The sequence below is a fragment of the Humulus lupulus genome, chromosome 8 (assembly GCF_963169125.1).
Source record: "Humulus lupulus chromosome 8, drHumLupu1.1, whole genome shotgun sequence".
Taxonomy (NCBI): Eukaryota; Viridiplantae; Streptophyta; class Magnoliopsida; order Rosales; family Cannabaceae; genus Humulus; species Humulus lupulus.
The window spans coordinates 70,188,499-70,207,192 of NC_084800.1; the positions used below are offsets into that span (position 1 = coordinate 70,188,499).

An 18,694-nucleotide genomic window follows, 5' to 3' on the forward strand; every position below is an offset into this window, starting at 1 on the left:
ATCTCATCTGTTTAGTTTATTCAAATTAAACATGTATAATCTCCCTTCTTATCATCAGTAGTCACATAAATACATAATCAGTTTCAATAATGAAGCTGGTTTCGTAAAAAAATTTAAATTAATAAAAAAGAACGGAATGGTTCCTGCCTACTTCGAATATATTAATTTGACCGAACGGTTAAGTGTGCAAACATTTTGTGACGTTTATATAGACTGCGCTGCTCCACCAAAGATCACTCAAGGCCACTTCAAGAGGTTGAGCCAGTGAACAAAACCCTTTGGACCAAGAAAGACGAAAGAGTACACACAACAAGAATATGGAGTCCCAAATATCAACAATTCTATGTCTATCTTATAGTGCAAATATACCAAGTAATATTTATTGATAAACCAAAAGCGTCCATGAAACAGCAAACTAAAAATAATAGTCAAGAATAACAAAACGAAACAAATGTTCGCTTCTGCACAAATATGATCACAAAGGCTACCACCAGTAATAAATGGATGTAGATATTACAGAATCAATCAGTATTTCCCTAATCACGGAGGGTCGCCCGTGGAACAGCAGGTAAGCCCATTTCATCATTTGCCTGTCACAATGTCAGATTTGAAGAATAATTAAGCAATGGGGAAAAGACAAGCAAAACACGCACACACACATCAACCATGCTATAGCGAAGCAAACATACATGTGCATTTGATCTTCCGGCTGTTGCCGCATATCCCATTGGCGCTGAAGGCAAGTTGAGCTCTGCATCCAAATCAGATTCCTTATCAGGTTGGAGATAGGAAGGCACACCATCAGCTTCAGTTTCCATTCCCATATCAGCTTCTAAAGCATCAAGCTCTGCAACGTGAAACAGAAAGGGTATGAGAATATTTATGGAAGATGAGTTCTAAAGATGATGCGAAATAGCTAGAAATGTGAGTCATGCAAATGAATGCTTTATATGACACTAAATAAAAGTTACTGAGATAAGTTGCTAAATAATCAGCACATGAGATGAATATGTGTTATTCTACTCTACCTAAAAAATGATATCATCAAACGTTCAGAAAATCTACAATACACTTCAATACAACCACAGCATAATCCCGACAGATATGTTTTGTAGGAAAATCAATAGCAGTTTTTAACGAATTTTGCTACCAAGCAACAAATACAATCAGCATGGAATTATTAGTCAGTACAGTGAGATTCCTCTACATAGCTTTTTATTTATAATTATCTTACCACCCAAAAGCTCATCCTCATCAATATCATCAGGAACGTTATAGCTTCTACCCAGGCTCTCTTGAAGTTCAGAACTGACGTCCATCAGGTCCATCATCTCATCTTGCAAATTCTATGCAAGTAAAAAATATACAGAGTTAAGTGCAAGAAAAAATAAAAGAAAGAAATTCTTGATGAGATGTTACTTACATCTATGTCTTGTATCTTCACAGTTTTCATCATCCCTTTCAACTCCTTGTTAGCAGATTTTAGGGCTGACATCTGCAAAGATTATAAGAAAGTATTGTAACAAGGTCAAACATCTATAAAGCTCTTAAAGTACCTCTATTAAGATTTAACACATTGAAACCTAAATGCATTCCAATATTAGCATAAGGCAACCTAAGACTTAGATTATTCGGATACTTATGGCTGAATTCCTCCTAATTCCATTCCCTACTTCTCATGAGGTAGGCAGCCGATTCCAATCAGGTTACCGAAAAAGCTCCGCTTGGACAGCCTTGAACTGTGACCCTCGAGATGCTACGAAGAAAACAAATATTTCAAGGTGAAAATCCAAAGCTCCAGTACAGCCAAAGTTAATGTAGCAACGAGTTACACCCCCACCATCGTAGATCTAAGCTAATAACTTAGTTTTCAACAGCCTCTCCATCTAGATTTTGACAACCCAAGAAGATAATGTTTCATTGACTTAACTAGAATGCTTACTACTAAAGAATTCAGCAGAAAAGTTAAATGGAATGCTTACTACTCAAAAATTAATTATATAGGACCACCACAGGATATAATAAATTATTAACCTAAGGCAATATGTTCATTTAATCCAAAACTTTGATCAAAAAGTTCAACACTTCAAGACAATAAAAACAAATGTAACTATGTAAGGGAACTCTCCTAGCCAAAACAAATTACAAAAAAGCTTGATTCACAAAAAATATTTATATAAAGAGAGAGAGAGAGAAGGAAGGGGGGAGTCTAAGATTATGATACACATTGAAACTGAATTAGTCATCCATCATATTGTCCTAAACTCAATTTATCACGACAGGAATTAACTTGACATTCTAAATAGGTCAACATCCCCAAAAAGGAAATAATAACAAACATTTCAATACAAATTAGAAGCTTACGGTTTGCTGAGCATCTTTAATGCCCTCAGCAGCGAATGCAACTTGATCAAGGTTAAACGTTTGATTGAACATCATGTCACGTTGGCCTTCATACCTGCCCAGACGTTTGGTGGGTTGAGAAATCATGAAAAGAGAAAACACCAAAAAAAAAACAGTAAGGTCTTGAATCCTCCCCTTGCATAAAAAGCTTCAAGTTCAACTTGCAGAAACAATAATAAAAGAGCTAGTAAAATGGAGAAGAGGCACCTACATTCGCTTTTGCTTGAGAACCCTCATGGCTCGAGCTTTAACAGCTTCTTGTGCTGGACCAGGTCTAGTTTTCTTAATCTGTTCTTTATATTTACTAAGTTCTACATCGAGCCTTTTAATCTTCTCTTCAACTGTCTCACCCCTTTTATTAATCTGAAAGAAATAAAATGCACTTAGTCTCTCGGAGCCAGCTAGCTAAACCCACTAGTCCTAGTTATACTTCAATAAACAAATTACAACCAAACATTATTATATTATCTACTAAAGAGTTGAATGAAAATGCAAATAGGAATAACACAAGTAAACATGAAAAAAATTCTTATGAACAGTATAGAACGCTATAAGACAGATAACATAGATCATCAAGTAGATCAAACGATTACCCTGAACTAGCCCACCCCAAATGGAAACAACCAGAACACGAAACTAAAATCGAATATGACATAGAAAATGTTAAGCACCATTAAATTATTCAGCAAACAGATAACAAAAACAACTGTCCATAGAGATACATCAGGTAATCAGGCCCGTGATTTGCTCCCACTAAACAATGTACTAGCGTTTCTTGTTGAAAAACTTACCAGGTGGAAACTGATATGCACTAAAAATCTACCTTGAAAATTTTGAATTATCAGACCCAGAATTACTAACACCATTACAGTTGGTGGGAAACTCTCATAAAACAAGCCGATACCATAATTTAGGAATCAAGCACCCAGCAACCATTTTTTTTTCTTTCTAATGTTCCTTTTCATCCGTAACAAATAGGGTTTCTTCAATAGTCAATAAGTTCCATTATAACTACATAAACCCCCCCAAAAAAAGTTTAAAATTGATAAACCCAACTTCGGTAAAACCCAACAATTCAATTAAATCACGTTTTAGAGAGGAAAAAATAGCAAGTGAAAGAATAAGAAATCAAACGAGAGAGAGAGAGAGAGAGAGAGAGAAGGCAAACCCTATCGGAGGCATCTTGAATGGAAGGAGGGGGCTCCTTGTCCTTCTTTACACCGAAAACCCTCCTCATCGTAGTATTGATCTTCTTCTTCTTCCTTGAAACAGGAATGGATTGAAGATATTCGATTTGATCTCTCAAGTATTGGATGGATAAAAGTCAAAGAGACCAGATTTTAGATTGTGTTGGGAGTATTTGGATACGAAGGTTACGAAGCTTTAGAAATCAATCTTCATATAGAATATTCCACTTTCTCGTATTTACATCGTAAGTTCTGTGATCTGAGCCATTTGGATTGGGTCCAGGCCCGTCATACTGTCCTCACTTTATTTATTGGGAACTTTACAATTCTATATTTATAATATAAAATAATTACAAAAATAATATTTTGTAAAGTCATCAAAAAGTATTCTAAAATCAATATACCTAAATTTAAAATTTTCTCAAAATCTCGGTGTTCACGTCTTTCTAGGTTTAAAAAAGTAATTTATTCTGTTACTTAAAATGTTATTAAATTACAAATTAGTTACTATTTTTACGGTTTTTTATACCACTTTTTTCAACTTTTTTTTAATTTTCCTTTTGTTTTTTTTTTTCATGGTACATGGCCCCTCTCTTTTTTCACTGTACTCTTTCTTTTATTAATTTCTTACATTCTCTCTTATCTTTAATTTCAAAAATATTTTCCGGTTACACCGCTAATTAATTGGGCTCAAAAGTGGTACCATCGAGACCTAATCTTCAAAATGATCATTTTGATATGTGGGAAGCATATATTTTTTGACCGCCGCCGGAAAATATGACCAGAATAAAAAGCAATCAAGTAACTAAATTTTAAACTTGATCAAAATTTAATATACTAAAATATGTATTCTTATTTTACATTTAAAAGATACTATGGGTCTGTTTGGTAAAATTTTTGTTTTTAAATTTTTTAAACACAAAAATAGAAATATTATTTTATTTTTGTTTTTTTATTTTTAAAAAATAAAAATATGTTTGGTAACTATTTTTGTTTTTTGTTTTTAAAAACAAAAAATAATAAACGTGTTTGATAACTTTTATTTTTATTTTTTGTTTAACAATGTGATGTGTTAATTTGAAGAAGAGAAGGAAAAAATGAAAACTGTTTAAAAAAATTTTGAAAGTGAAAATTTTCTATTTTCAAAATTTAATAAATTTTGTTTAAAATTTAAAAAAATAAAAATAGAGTTACCAAACACTATTTTATGTTTAATTATCAAATTTTTAATTAAATAAATAAAAAACTGTTTTTTTAATGGTTACCAAACAGCACCTATATTGTATTCTAAACAACTTAAATTTATTTTAAAATATTCCAAATAACTTTTTTTAAATAGATTTTTAAGGATATTGTTTAGTAACTTTTAAATAAAATATAAAAAAAATTGTTGTATAGTATACTAAAAGTAACTTTTAATAATAAGCTATATAGTAATTTGTTATATTTTATTGCAACTCATTAGTTTCTAAAAAATGACTAATCGGGAATGTAAAAGTATCTTAAGCAATAAGACACTATAATATAACTTCAAAATGGCTAATCAGTGTCTTAAGATAAAAAAGTTTCAAAAAATAAGTATTGGAGGTAACCAAAATGTATGTAAAATAATATACTATAAAAATAAAAATAAAAATTCATGAAAAAAGTAACTAATTGGTACCTTATTAACATTTTAAGTAACTAAAATGTTACTTTTTTAAACCTAGAAAAATGGGGAAATCAGGATTTCGAGAAAGTTTCAAATTCAGGTATATTACTTTTATAATCCAATATTTTTTGATGATGTGGCAAGATATTTTTGTAAATAAAATTTTGTAAGTGATTTTTGTAATTAAATTATAAAAAACAATAAGGAATGTAAAATTCTCTTATTTATTTTACCTACTACCAATTCCCCCGAATTTTTCAGGTTGTTAAAATTCTCCAAAACTATACACATTTACCATTACGTGACTTCAGTTAGTTTACGAGTGACTTGCCTCACAAGCTGATTTGACAGATTGGGTACTGACGTGGTACTGTTACGTCAATGCCACATATATAATTCAATTAAAAAATTAAGAAAAAATAATTTAAAAATTATATATATTTTTTACTTTTTTTTCTTTTTTTATTTAAATGTTTTTTACCTTCTTTTATTTAAATATTATAAAATTAAAAAATCATATGAAATGGTAACATTAATAGCATTTTATGTGAACGATTTTGCTTTAGTTTTATTTGTATATACAATAAATTTCTTAATTGATTATGCTTCATTTTTTTCCTCAAAGATGATGAACTTTAAAAATTAATCAATGTTTTATGAATTAAAAAAATAATGTTTTATGAATTGGAGTAGAAAATGATGACGTAGCCGGTAAAAAAGTGATATTCTGCAGAGAAAAAAGAAGAAATTTAAATAAATTTTAGCATCTTTGAGGAAAAAAGTTGAAGAAATTTAAATTGAAACATGAATTAAAATATATATATATATACTATTTTGGTCCCCTGGGTTTATACCAAGTACCAAAAATGACTCCCAGTTTTTGTAAATACCAAAATGGTACCTTCTATTTTGTTGTTTATAACAAAATAGTACTCTAGACCTATTTTTGGTCAAAGTGATTTTTTTAATACATTTTTACCCCTCACGTATATATATCTTGTTTATAACTAAAGTTATTTATAATTATTTAATAAATTAAATGAACTTAAATAATAATAAAACTTACGTAAATTATGAATTTATTTAAGTAAAAATCAAATATCAAATAATAATAAAATGAAATACTTAAGTATTATTATTAATTTATTAAAAAAATTAAAGCTAATTTTAATTATAGACAAAATATATAGGTGAGGGTAAAAGGTCTTTGAAAAAATCATTTTGATTAAAAATAAATTTAGGGTACGATTTTGGTATGATAATAATTTGAAAGATAGTATTTTTTATAATTATTATTTACATTTTATTTAAGTTTATTTAATTTATTAAATAATTATAAATAACTTTAATTATAAACAAAATATATAAGTGAATGGTAAAAGTGTCTTAAAAAAATAATTTTGACCAAAAATATATATATAGGGTACCATTTTGGTATAAACAACTAAATAGATTGTACTATTTTGGTATTTACGAAAACCGGGAGACATTTTTTGTATTTTGCATAAAACCAGGGGACCAAAATGGTATGTTCCCTAAAAATAATAATGTTTTATGAATTGAAGCATACTTCGTTTTCCCTTATTTTATTTAAATATTACAAAATTAAAACATCATATACAATAGTAAGTTTAATAATATTTTAATTGAACTATTTTGCTTTAATTTTATTTGCATGTATAATAAATTTCTTGTGTTGATTAATTATGCTTCAATTTTTCCCTCAAAGATGGTGAATTTTAAAAATTAAATATATTAAACAAATTTTAAAAATATAATGTCTTATGAATTGAAGTAGAAAATGATGACGTGACTAGTAGAAAAGTGATATTCCTCAAAGAAAAAATATCAAAGAAAAAAGAAGAAAGGAAATTATAAATTATTGGGTAATGGTGGCTGGTTCATATTATAATCATATAATATTTATTAATTTACAATTTTACTATAATCATACTTTCTACTCAAATTCATAAAATATTATTTATTTTATTTGTGTAATTTTTAAAATTCACCATCTATGAGGAAAAATTTGAGCATAATCAATCAAACAATAAATTTATTAAACTTGCAAATAAAACTAAAGCAAATAGTTCAAATAAAATAAGTGTAATGCTTTGGTTAGCCCAGACTGTTACACTGTGTATTTTAAATAGTGCTAAACTCGCTAAATGAGTCATTTGGTCATAAACGTGTAACTAAACGTGATTAACGATTTAGAGTTAAAAAATTCTATCAAAAAGAACAGTTATTTCGTTAAAATGTTAAGTTGTACATGAGATCTCATAATAAATGTTTACAAAGTTGTTTACAGTTCCAAAAGTGTAATTACAACTCAAAAATTACAACCAGCCGATCTAAGCGGCAAAAATAGGGTTTAACCCTAGTTCCTCTGAGAAACCTTGGTCGTGGCTGTAACGTCATAAATTCCTTAATATGGCTTAGTGCCTGGATTAGGAGGCTAGGGGGCAATAATGAATGTAATGTGTTATTATGTGATTATACGCATGATTATGTGGGTTGTATTATTATATGGCTATATTTGTATATTTATGTGCATGTATGTGATATATGGGTGTGACCACATTATTATGTGGATATATTTGAGTTATTCAGCATGATACGATCCTCTTAAGCAAGTTAACGATTTAGTCATGATGGGGTTAATTACCGGGCTCGGGGTGAGCCTAGGGGTAATTTAGTGCTTAGTACATTACCGGGAATGAGGGGGTAATGGGAAATGATTTGGTAATTATTTGAGGATATTGGGAAAGACAGGAATTGTGAGACGTTAATTATGATTAACGGGGCAGGTGGTAATGACAAAATTGCCCTTGGGTGGCTTTGAGGGATTAGATTGGCCTTAGGGGTATTTTAGTCATTTTAGGCTTTAGATAGACTTAGTCAGGGAAGGTTGTAGAATGCACCAAGCAAAACAGAAACAGCGCACCTTCTTCTTCTCTCTCGATCACTTCCTCTCTCTCATTCAGGTTGATTTTTGAAGCTTGAGGTTTAGGAGAATTGAAGCTTTTCTAAGCTAGGTTCTTGTTTGGGTGAAGCTTAGGGATACTTCAATGTTTGAGGTAAGGGTTCTAAGCTTGAACTTTGTGTTTTCCTCTGTTTTTAATGTTGCTTATAAGCTTGAGAGTTTTAGATTGTGAATTGGGTTTTGGAGGTGTTTTAGGTGTTATGAAGCGTGGGTTTTATTGCTAGATTGGTGGTAATGTTATGTTGAGGTTTGGTATTGATATTGGGACTGTTTAGAAGAAGTTTTGGCTGAGTTTGGATTGAAGAAAATGCAGGGGAGCTGGGTTCGTTGGGTTAGGTAGCGACCGTGTTCTTGGGCGCCGCGACCTAAGCGAACCCCAGAGCCAAGAGGAGGCTCTGTCTGCTAGGCACGCCGCGACCCTCAAGTAGAATTCGAGGTTCCGGGGGGCTAAGACTTGGTCCAGGAATCTTTCATTACTTATTTGATTGATGGGATTTCATATTTGGTTATGATTAGGTTACCACTAAGGGCCCAAGGTCAGGATCGTTCTTAAGGGTCGTTCTTAACATATTTTATGCTCGAACCTGAGGTAAGAAAACTGCACCCATTATGTGACATACATGATTATTGATGAAGCATGTTGAATGCTCTATATATGGATATTTGATGCATTGTGAATGCTTGATTGTATTGTTTACTTGAGCAACGCGCTAACTTATCAGTCAGAAACGACAATAGTGCTGAGTGTTGGTCGTGAAGCTCTGACTTATCAGTCAAGTTCGGCAATAGTACTGAGTGATGGTCGAATGGAATTGACTTATGAGTCAAGAGCAGCAATATCGCAGTGAGCGCCAGTCAATATGATTAGATCTAATCAACAGAGAATCATACGCTCATCTGACCTAATGGTCGAAGAAAACTAAAGCGCTTTGCTAGTCTAAGGCTAGCTATTCAAAGCTAAGGCTAAAAGGCCCAAGTGACTTGATGGTCACATAACTTAGGGCGCAGGACCCCAGGATGACTTAATAGTCATCTATTCAGGGCGCAGGACCCCAGGATGACTTAAAAGTCATCTATTCTGGGCATAGGACCCCAGGATGACTTAATAGTCATCTATTCAGAGCACAGGATCCCATGATCATTTATTAATACTTGTATACATACAGTAATAAGTTTTCTTGCTGAGCCTTGACTCACAGGTGCTATGTGGTGCGGGTAAAGGGAAAGAAAAGCTTACCCAACCTTGAGTGGAGAGCTTAGGTGGCGACATGTACGTATGCGGCCACTTGACCACCACGACCAAGGTGTTTCAGGGGAACTAGGGTTTAACCCTATTTTTTCCACTTAGGTCAGTGAATTGTAACTTTTGAATTGTAATGACCATTTTGGATTGTAAACACTTTTATGGGATCCCATGTACAGTTTAACGTTTTTAATAAAATATCCATTCCTTTTGACCGAAATTTTAACCCTAGCCATTAATAACACTTAGATGCACGTTTATGACCTAATGACTTGTTTAACGAGTTCAGCTCTATTTAAAATACACAGTGTGACGGTTCTGGCTACCCAGGGCACTATAGTGGCAGTCAAGCAGCTGCATATGTACACATTGTCACCGAAGCTCTCCAACTCATGGCTGGTCCAGCTTCCCTTTCCCCTTACCTGCACCACATAGCACCCGTGAGCCAAGGCTCATAAGCAGTTAATAACATATTACCAAGTCATAAAAAAACATGCCTACCAGTAATAACCCTACTCGTGCATGTATTTTATTCATATAAATGACTACAGCGTCATCTAGGGGCCAGTTGCCTTAATTAACTGACTAATAAATCATATTGGGGCCCAGTGCCCCAGGATATGGGACTAATAAGTCACCCTGGGGCCTGTTGCCCTATCCTTTGTATAAACAGCCTTGGATCTAGCCCAGCGTACCTAGCGCTTTTAATTTTCCGCGACCATTGGGTCGAGCAAGCATATAATGCGCTCCTGATTAGATTTAACCATATTGACCAGCGCTCAGTGCTATTGTTGTCCTTGACTTATAAGTCGATGTTTTTCGACCAGCGCTCTGCGCTATTGCCGTCCTTGACTCATAAGTCAATGCTTTTCAACCAGCGCTTAGCGCTATTGCCGTCCTTGACTCATAAGTCAAGCCTTTCCCAACCAGATAATGCAAATAAACATTCATTATATAATAAATATCCAGATACAGAGCACTCATCATGCTTAATCAATTAATCATAGGAATAATCATAATTGTGCACATTTACAGGGGCCAATGCTCTAATCAAATATATATTCAACATTCGGGCCAAGCCTTAATCATTTACATCACGTATTGGGTGCAGTTTTCTTACCTTTGGTCTGAGCACAAGTTAAATATAAACGACCCTCGAGCACGATCCTGTCTCGAGCTCTAGCGGTAACCTAGTCACAACCATAAATAATAACCTCATTAAGATTCAATCCCTAAAAACAAACTCAGACCACTCTTGTGCTTTCGGGACTTCCAATCCCATCCAACGGGGTGGTGGAACCATCCCCGAGCCCCCAAATCCTCCCAAGCTCTAAAAATAGGTTTTGTTGAGACTGGTATAGTGCTGGGGCACCCAAGGGTAGCGCTCGGGTGCCAACCAAGTCAGAGAGCCCTCCTTGGCTTCCCCTGCATAGCGTTGGGGCGCCCAATTCCAGTGCTGGGGAGCTCCCCTACGAACCCAAAATTCCTTGGTGTTTCCCTATATTTTCCCCTGAATTCAAGCCACCAAAATCTCATCTAAACATAATCCAAACTCACAATTCAACCTCAGAACCTCATCAATACATTAATCTTAACAAAACCCAAGTTTACACTTGATCAAAAACCCATCAAACACAAAAATCCATACTTGAGCTTTGAAGCTCAAGAACATCTCAAGAACACCCGTAAACCCAAAACAAACATGAATAAACGAAGACGTTAGAGCTTTCCTCAGTGATGGATTATGTCCCTTAACTTCATCCTACTGGAATTCCCAGCTTGAATCTTCAATTCCCTAGCCTTTTTCCTCAAAATCAAGATCAAACCTCCAATATTTTGAAAGAGAGAGAGGAAACGTGATAGAGAGCTAAGAAAGAAAAGGTTGTGAGCTGAGAGAGTTCTAAGTATTCCACTAACTTCTGAGGTCAGCTAGACATATCTATCCTGCAATGCCCTGGATAGCCAAGACCATTACACTGTGTATTTTAAATAGTGCAGGACTTGCTAATCAAGTCGTTTGGACATAAACTTGTTACTAAGGTAATTAACAGGTTAGGGTTAAAATATTTTGATCATAAAGTAGTTGTTTTTCATTAAAAAGTAAGAGTTTGTACACGGGATCGCAAAAAGGTGTTTACAAGGCAATTACAACCCTTAAAATAATTACAATTGAAGCCAGCCTAAGTAGAAAAATCAAATTTGGCTCCGGTCCTTGTCAATCCCTTGGTCATGGCAGTCAAGCAGCTGTTGATGTACACAACTCCCCTAAAGCTCTCTGTTGACCCACGATTTGGCCAACTGACACAGAGTCAAAATATGGATGATATGAACAAATATAAAGAAAATAATATAATGACGAAAGTAAAGAAAACACAGCAATTTATAGTGGTTCGGCCCCAGGATCTGGTAATGACCTACGTCCACTTAGAAATATATTGATATGAAATCAGAAGTGTGATCAAAGAACCTGGGTTCAATGAGTTTCAGCACTTCACTTAAAGCAATACAAGTGTTTTGGGAGAAATTCTATCTCTCTCTCTCGTTTTTCTTCGTTCAAAAGAAAAGTCCCCTCCCCTTGAGCTATTTCTTGCTATTTATAGGCTCAAGGAGGGTTACAGATTATTTGTTGCAGATATTATCCCCTGAATAGTGGGATACTCGGAAGATTGCATGAGATAAATTTGGGATTTACAAAGATCTTCCCATAAATGTCGTTCTGCTAGTGGAACCACCGACCAGACTGGTCGCGGTATAGATAGGCTTGTCATGCTTCTGGTGTGTCTCCTGGTCGATACTCTAGCAGATGCTTCCAGGTGTCAGCCATGTATCAAGGATTTATTTGCCACGTCACAAATGCTAATTTACCTGATAACATTTGCCCCCCAAAGTTTATTTATTACGAACAGTGAATAAACTTTGAACGTATGACTCTTCGGTAACCCCTTCTGACGTGTCAGGACCCTTCGTGCATTCTTGAAAAAAGCAAACTACTCCTGTCTAATCATGGCTTTTCAGTTCCCCAAAAACACTTTCGACGGCTATCACGTTTCCCCATACTTCGAAAAGGGAAACTTAATGATCACGCCTTTTGAATATCAGAGACAAACTTATATAAGATCCACCAGAGCCATTTCTTTCCTTTTCACGCACGCCACTACTCTGCCGAAAACCCTAAAAAACAGAGCTTTACCTTCTCCGGCGAACGTTCTCCTGTGCTTTCTAGACTCAGACGGTGGGCTCCTTGACTCCCGAAGCTCTCACTTCCATCTCCACGATCATTTTCCTTGGTAAGTTTTTTGAGACTCCATGCTTCTAATTTCTCGTGGTGCATGCTTTTAAATGGTGTACTGTTTGAGTCTCTCGGTTTTTAGTTTGTGAACGCTTGCAGATAGGATACTTTTGTAGGCAGAGTAGGCTTATGAGTAAGTTTAAGACCTAGGATCAGTGCTTTTTAGGACGTAAAATCGAAGTAGTATTTCGATTTTTAAGCCAGTTGAAAATAATTTTTTCCCGCCCTAAGGGGAGTTGGAAAAGCTTTTCAGGAAAACTTTCCACTTTCACCCTTTGATCCGTTTCTTAAACTGTTCGCACAGAAAGATTTAGTTTCTTGTTAGAATACTGTTATATAAAGGCTTAGCTTTTATATTCGACCAGTGTTATTCTGAAAGCCTTCTAGACTCCTCTGACCTCGCCTCCCCATTCTTCTGTTTGCAGATTTTAATGCCAGATTTGTGGGGTGGTGAGAGACCCATCGACGACGACCTCCTCGCCCAACTGCTCGAGGGAGAAGAACAACCAGCTGACCGCGTCTACCAGATACCTTTCTCACGAACTTCTTCCAGACCGCACCCTTCTCCTCCAATGGCTCGTTCAAAATCTTCTGGCAAGAAAAGGCCCGAGTCTGAAAATAACCCTTCTTCTCCTGCCCAGCCTGATTCGCAGGCGGGGGCTCCCTCGACCAGTGGTCGAGAGAATCTTGTTCCTGACCCTAATATCCAAACTAGGGCTCGTCCTCGCCATCGGAATCCGCCTGATGTCGAGTGGTATACTCCCCCAGCCAGTTCGATGACCCCTCGGATGGTCGCCAACTGCTTCAGAAAATACCCCCTAACGGGGGTAACCATTACGCGCCCTACTGTGGACCAGAGGGCTAACCGTCCAGGAGGAGCGAACAGCGCCTGGTCCCGGTATCATATTGAAGCGGGGGCTTATCTCCCTCTTCATCCTTTCTTTGTGGGGGTGGCCAATTATTTCGGCGTCGCTCCCTTTCAAATAAATCCTAACGGATATAGGATGTTGGCTGCACTCTATGTCCTGTACAAACTTAACAAATGGCCAGAACCTTCACCTCATGAGGTTAACTACCTCTTTGACCTCAAGTCCAATCCTCAACACAACGGAACGGGCTTTTTTCACTTCTGTCACCAGGAAACCGGCCGGACGTTTTTGAGTGGCACCACCCATATATCGAACGTGGGGCATTACAACAAGGAGTATTTCTTTACTCCGGATATAGCCAGTAGCAACTTGGCCTTCGCGAGAGGAGGTATAAATTTATCTTTGTCTTGGTTGATATTTTATCACGGAGTATTTCTTTTCATCATTTCTCAAACTTGATATGCTTTTCAGGCCCTTGGTTACGTCCGACCCCAACACCAGACATGGTGTTGAGGTCTAACACCCTGGCCAAGATGTCTGCTGCAGCCAAATGTGTCAAAACTCTGACACTAGAAAAGAACTTGAGGTCTTCTGGCCTTCTGGCTCCTCGCCATGAAAATAGAGGGTCCGTAGCGGACGATCCTACTGCCGAGGGGGTTCCCGAGCAGCATCCTCCTGTGCCCTCTCCTAGGAGGAGGCCCACAGGAGTTACGATCAGGGAACCCACAGGCAGTCCTTCTGCAGAAAGGCCTTCTGCTCCCCAAGGCAAGGGGAAAGAAAAGGCCACAGATACTGTCGTTGACTTGGAGGTGTCCTCTGATGACAATGGTAACGTTATTTCGCTTTTAAATGATTTGCCAATCCCTTGTCATATGTTTGACGGGGATGGTAACTTTACATATGTTCCCAATCTAGGGCCAAACTTCTTCGTGCCAGAAAATGAGTATATGATTAATAGAGTCAATAGTATAGCGACCAGTAGTTGTAGCTCGGGTATTCACTTTATTATCTTCTTTCTGTTGTATTACTTACCTTCACCTTTCTCTTCCCTTACTAACCTCTTGTATTTATTTTCATGCAGAAATGTCGACTCCCAATATTTTTGATATGTACCAGGCCGAAGAGGAAGAGGAAATCCCTCAACTTCAATGGAGGTCAAAGAAGCGGACTGGTGAAACCAGTCAAGGTCCTTCAGCTAAGAAGAATCGACCAGAAGACCTTCCTCAGGGTACACCAACTGGGAAAAGTCCTGCGCCAACTGGGCGAACTCCCACTCCTCCTCCAGCTCCTTCTGAACAGCAAAACACTCCTGCTCGGTCCAACCCTCCACCTGCGCCTGCTAGGGAGCAGCTTTCTCGCGAAGAGGCCCATGGGGCCAGGCTTGTGAGCCGTACCATCCGATCCGCTAAGGATCGAATTGAACGCATAGGCAAAGGTGAGCATGTTGGGGCCGCCATGATCCAAGCTGAAGAGCTACCAGTCGATCAGATCCTGAACAGGGCTCTAAACGAGATCTCCAGCGTAAGTATTTCTTTATTCCTCGAGTCTTTGTTTTTTCAGCCCTCGTGATAAGTCTTGACTTCTTTTTCTTTCGTTTACAGGCCTTACTTTCTGCCATTACTGCTCGTACCCGAGCCCAGGCCTACTTTGAGCAGATTGAGGCTAAAGTTCTCGAGAAACATCAGGTGAAGGCGGCCGAGGAGCTTTCGGCTGCTGAGGCCAAACATGCTAAGGAGTTGGAGACGGTGGTCTGAGAGAGGGATGCAGCGGTAACCAAACTGTCTGCGGTTGAAGCTGTAAAAGATGCAGCGGTTAAGCTGAGGGAAGAGTACCGGTCGTACAACAAAACTCATCTCCGCGAAATCAAGCATCTGGAGGGGGTAGTCAAGTCTAAGGACGAGACTATTGCCACTCTCGAGGGCAAGGTGCAGCAGCTGGAGCTTGACAACTCCAAGAATCTAGAAAAGTACAAAAGGACGACACTCCGATGTTTCTATAACTTCTGGAAACACAATCAGGGTGCTGACTTTAGTTACCTTTCAGAGGAGGTCAGAGCTGCGGAGTTGGCCCGGTGCGCTGTTCAACTGGCTGAAGAGGAGGCAAGAGCTGCGACTCCTGCAACCCCAAGCGTCGTTGGTTTGGAAGAAGAAACCATCGAGGAAGTGACTGACCAGGTTGCTGCCCAGGACCCTCCTGCCCCCCATGCTTCTTAATTTATTATTAACTATTTTTCTTTCTTTTTTGAACATGCGACCCACGGGTCGTGATGTAAAGACAATAGTTTCTTTTTAACTTTGCTGCACGGGCAGTAAATCTTTTTGTTTGAACAGTTACATCCAAGCAACAATGCTTGCGGTGTAAAAGCTTAACTCTTGGTGCTATAATATTTTTACTTATTATAACGTTTGTCCGTATGACCGAACTTAGCATAGTACTTTGGCTTGATTTAACAAAACATATATTTTGAAAAATACTCTAAGTACTTGTAGCATGCTTTCACTCATTTTGTTCATGTGTTTACATACCTTAAGAGTATGCTTTGCTTATCGATGTGCCTTATATGCCCCCCAAGTGATCGAGGAGCTTTAGGTCCTTGGTCACTTGCCTTGACCATGGCCTGTCCGAACATTCCTGTTCGTGTGAAAAAATGATACTTGTAATACAGCAAAACAACACACGTAATGAACAAATACTTGCAAATGTAAATTCACAAAGGTTGGCAAGAACGACTGGCTGAGCACAGTCCCTTATAATTTCGTATTAAAGATGGACTAATCATGTCTTTACGAGCGATTCTGAAATAGAATCTTACATATATGAGCAGTTAGCCACACAACGTGGCTAACCCTCTTTGCAAAACTTGTAAAAGAAAATTTAAACAAGCCAGTCCTTTAAGAAGGGCTGTTCATTGATAATACTTGCGCAGGTGTTCTCCATTCCAATAGCGTGGAACGAGATCTCCGTTTAAGCGCGCGAGTTTATAGGTGCCTGGGTGAAGGACTTCTTCAATTTGGTAAGGCCCTTCCCAGTTAGGTCCGAGCACTCCAGCTGTGGGGTCGCGGGTATTCAAGAAAACTCGTCGTAACACCAAGTCTCCGACGTTGAATCTTCTTTCTTTAACTTTGGAGTTAAAGTACCGGGCGACTTTTTGCTGATAAGCAGCAACTCGGAGTTGAGATTTTTCTCGTATCTCGTCAATTGAGTCTAAGGACTCCAGCATTAGCTGGCTGTTTTGGTCTTGATCGTACGTTAAACGCCGATGTGAGGGGGGATTTATCTCGACGGGTAACATGGCCTCATACCCATAAGCTAAGGAAAATGGGGTACGTCCTGTGGCTGTTCGATGAGATGTTCTATACGACCAGAGGACTTCAGGTAGTTGTTCTGGCCATGCTCCTTTAGCTTCTTCAAGTCTTTTCATCAGGGTGTCCTTGAGGGTTTTGTTTACAGCTTCGACTTGCCCATTCGCTTGGGGGTGTGTGACTGAAGAGAAGCTCTTAATTATCCCATGCCTTTCGCAGAAATCGGTGAACAAGTCGCTGTCAAATTGGGTCCCGTTGTCTGAAACTATCTTTCTGGGCAAACCATAGCGGCACACAATGTTCTTGATGACAAAGTCGAGAACTTTCTTGGTCGTTATGGTTGCGAGTGGTTCAGCTTCGACCCATTTTGTGAAGTAATCAACTGCCACAACTGCGTACTTTACTCCTCCATTTCCTGTTGGCAGTGATCCAATTAAGTCTATTCCCCATATTGCGAAAGGCCACGGGCTCTGCATCTGCTTTAGTCGTTTGGAGCTGCTCGTGGGATTTTGGAGAACCTTTGACATTTATCACATCTTCGTACGTACTCCATGGAATCCTCATTCATTGTTGGCCAGAAATAGCCCTGTCGGAGAACTTTTTTCGCCAAACTCTGCCCCCCAGCGTGATCTCCGCAGAAGCCTTCATGCACCTCTTTCATGAGTTCCTTGGCTTTTTCTGATGTAATGCACCTGAGCAGTGGCATTGAATATCCTCTTCGGTACATAACTCCGTCGAGCAGTATGTACCTAGCAGCTTGCCTTTGTACCTAACTCCGTCGAGCAGTATGTACCTAGCAGCTTGCCTTTGCAGAGTTCTGGCTTTGTTTCTATCTGCTGGCAATGTCCCATTTGTCAGGTACTCCAGGTAAGGCGCCATCCATGTATCTTTCATACGAATTTCCATGTTGGATTCGGCCGCATCAATGCTTGGTTCACTTAATCTCTCTACTGGGACTATGTTCAAGGCGTCAGCATCTTTAGCACTTGCGAGTTTGGCCAAGGCGTCTGCATTCGAATTCTGGTCTCGCGGAATATGCTAGAGGGTGTACTTTGTAAACTGTGCTAGCAAATCTTTCGTTTTGTTGAGGTAAGCCATCATCTTTAATCCTCGCGCTTGATATTCTCCCAGGACTTGATTCACGACCAGCTGAGAGTCGCTGTAAACATCGAGCGCTTTTATATTCATATCCCTGGCCATTCTCAGCCCAGCAAGGAGTGCCTCGTATTCTGCTTCATTGTTTGACGCTGCGAAGTCAAACCTGATTGCGCAGTGAAATCGATGCCCTTCGGGCGTTATCAATATCACTCCTGCTCCAGCGTGAGATTCATTAGATGATCCATCCGTGAATAGCTTCCATGAAGGAGTCTTGTCTTGAGGCATGGACGCTTCAGGTTGTTCGCACAACTCTTTGTTGGGGAGTTCGGTGAACTCCGCAATAAAGTCGGCCAAGACTTGTCCTTTTATTGCTGCTCGTGGTGAATAAGTTACGTCGAACTGTCCTAATTCGACCGCCCATTTTAACAGTCGACCAGCCGCCTCCGGTTTTTGGAGGACTTGCCGAAGGGGCTGGTCGGTCAGAACCGTGATAGGATGAGCTTGGAAGTACGGACGCAACTTTCTGGAGGCTAGAATTAAGCAATATGCTAATCTTTTGATCGGAGGATATTTTAATTCCGCACCGATGAGCCTTTTGCTGACGTAATAAACAGCTTTCTGTACACCTTCTTCCTCCCGTATTAGTACCGCACTAGCAGCAACTTC

The 18,694-nt window shown here is 38.0% G+C and overlaps 1 protein-coding gene across 1 annotated transcript; it reads right to left on the reverse strand.

Annotated features, from left to right (window-relative positions):
* Positions 1 to 364: 364 nt before the first annotated feature.
* On the reverse strand, positions 365 to 3,814 carry LOC133797723 (vacuolar protein sorting-associated protein 60.1-like). Its single transcript, XM_062235740.1, has 7 exons — positions 3,572 to 3,814; positions 2,615 to 2,766; positions 2,365 to 2,458; positions 1,424 to 1,495; positions 1,235 to 1,346; positions 690 to 847; positions 365 to 590 (listed from the first exon to the last, which is right to left on the reverse strand). Exons 1-7 carry the CDS (start codon positions 3,638 to 3,640, stop codon positions 537 to 539), a joined length of 711 nt encoding a protein of 236 aa, XP_062091724.1. The 5' UTR covers positions 3,641 to 3,814; the 3' UTR covers positions 365 to 536.
* Positions 3,815 to 18,694: the final 14,880 nt, after the last annotated feature.

What these genes read in the sequence shown, in the direction of transcription:
- LOC133797723 (XM_062235740.1), bottom strand. Translation starts at nt 3,640, where the DNA reads ATGAGGAGGGTTTTCGGTGTAAAGAAGGACAAGGAGCCCCCTCCTTCC. An exon ending in TTCAAGATGCCTCCGATAGG is followed by an intron (nt 2,767 to 3,571) that starts GTTTGCCTTCTC and finishes TATTTCTTTCAG; the next exon opens with ATTAATAAAAGGGGTGAGAC. An exon ending in TGAAGATACAAGACATAGAT is followed by an intron (nt 1,347 to 1,423) that starts GTAAGTAACATC and finishes TTACTTGCATAG; the next exon opens with AATTTGCAAGATGAGATGAT.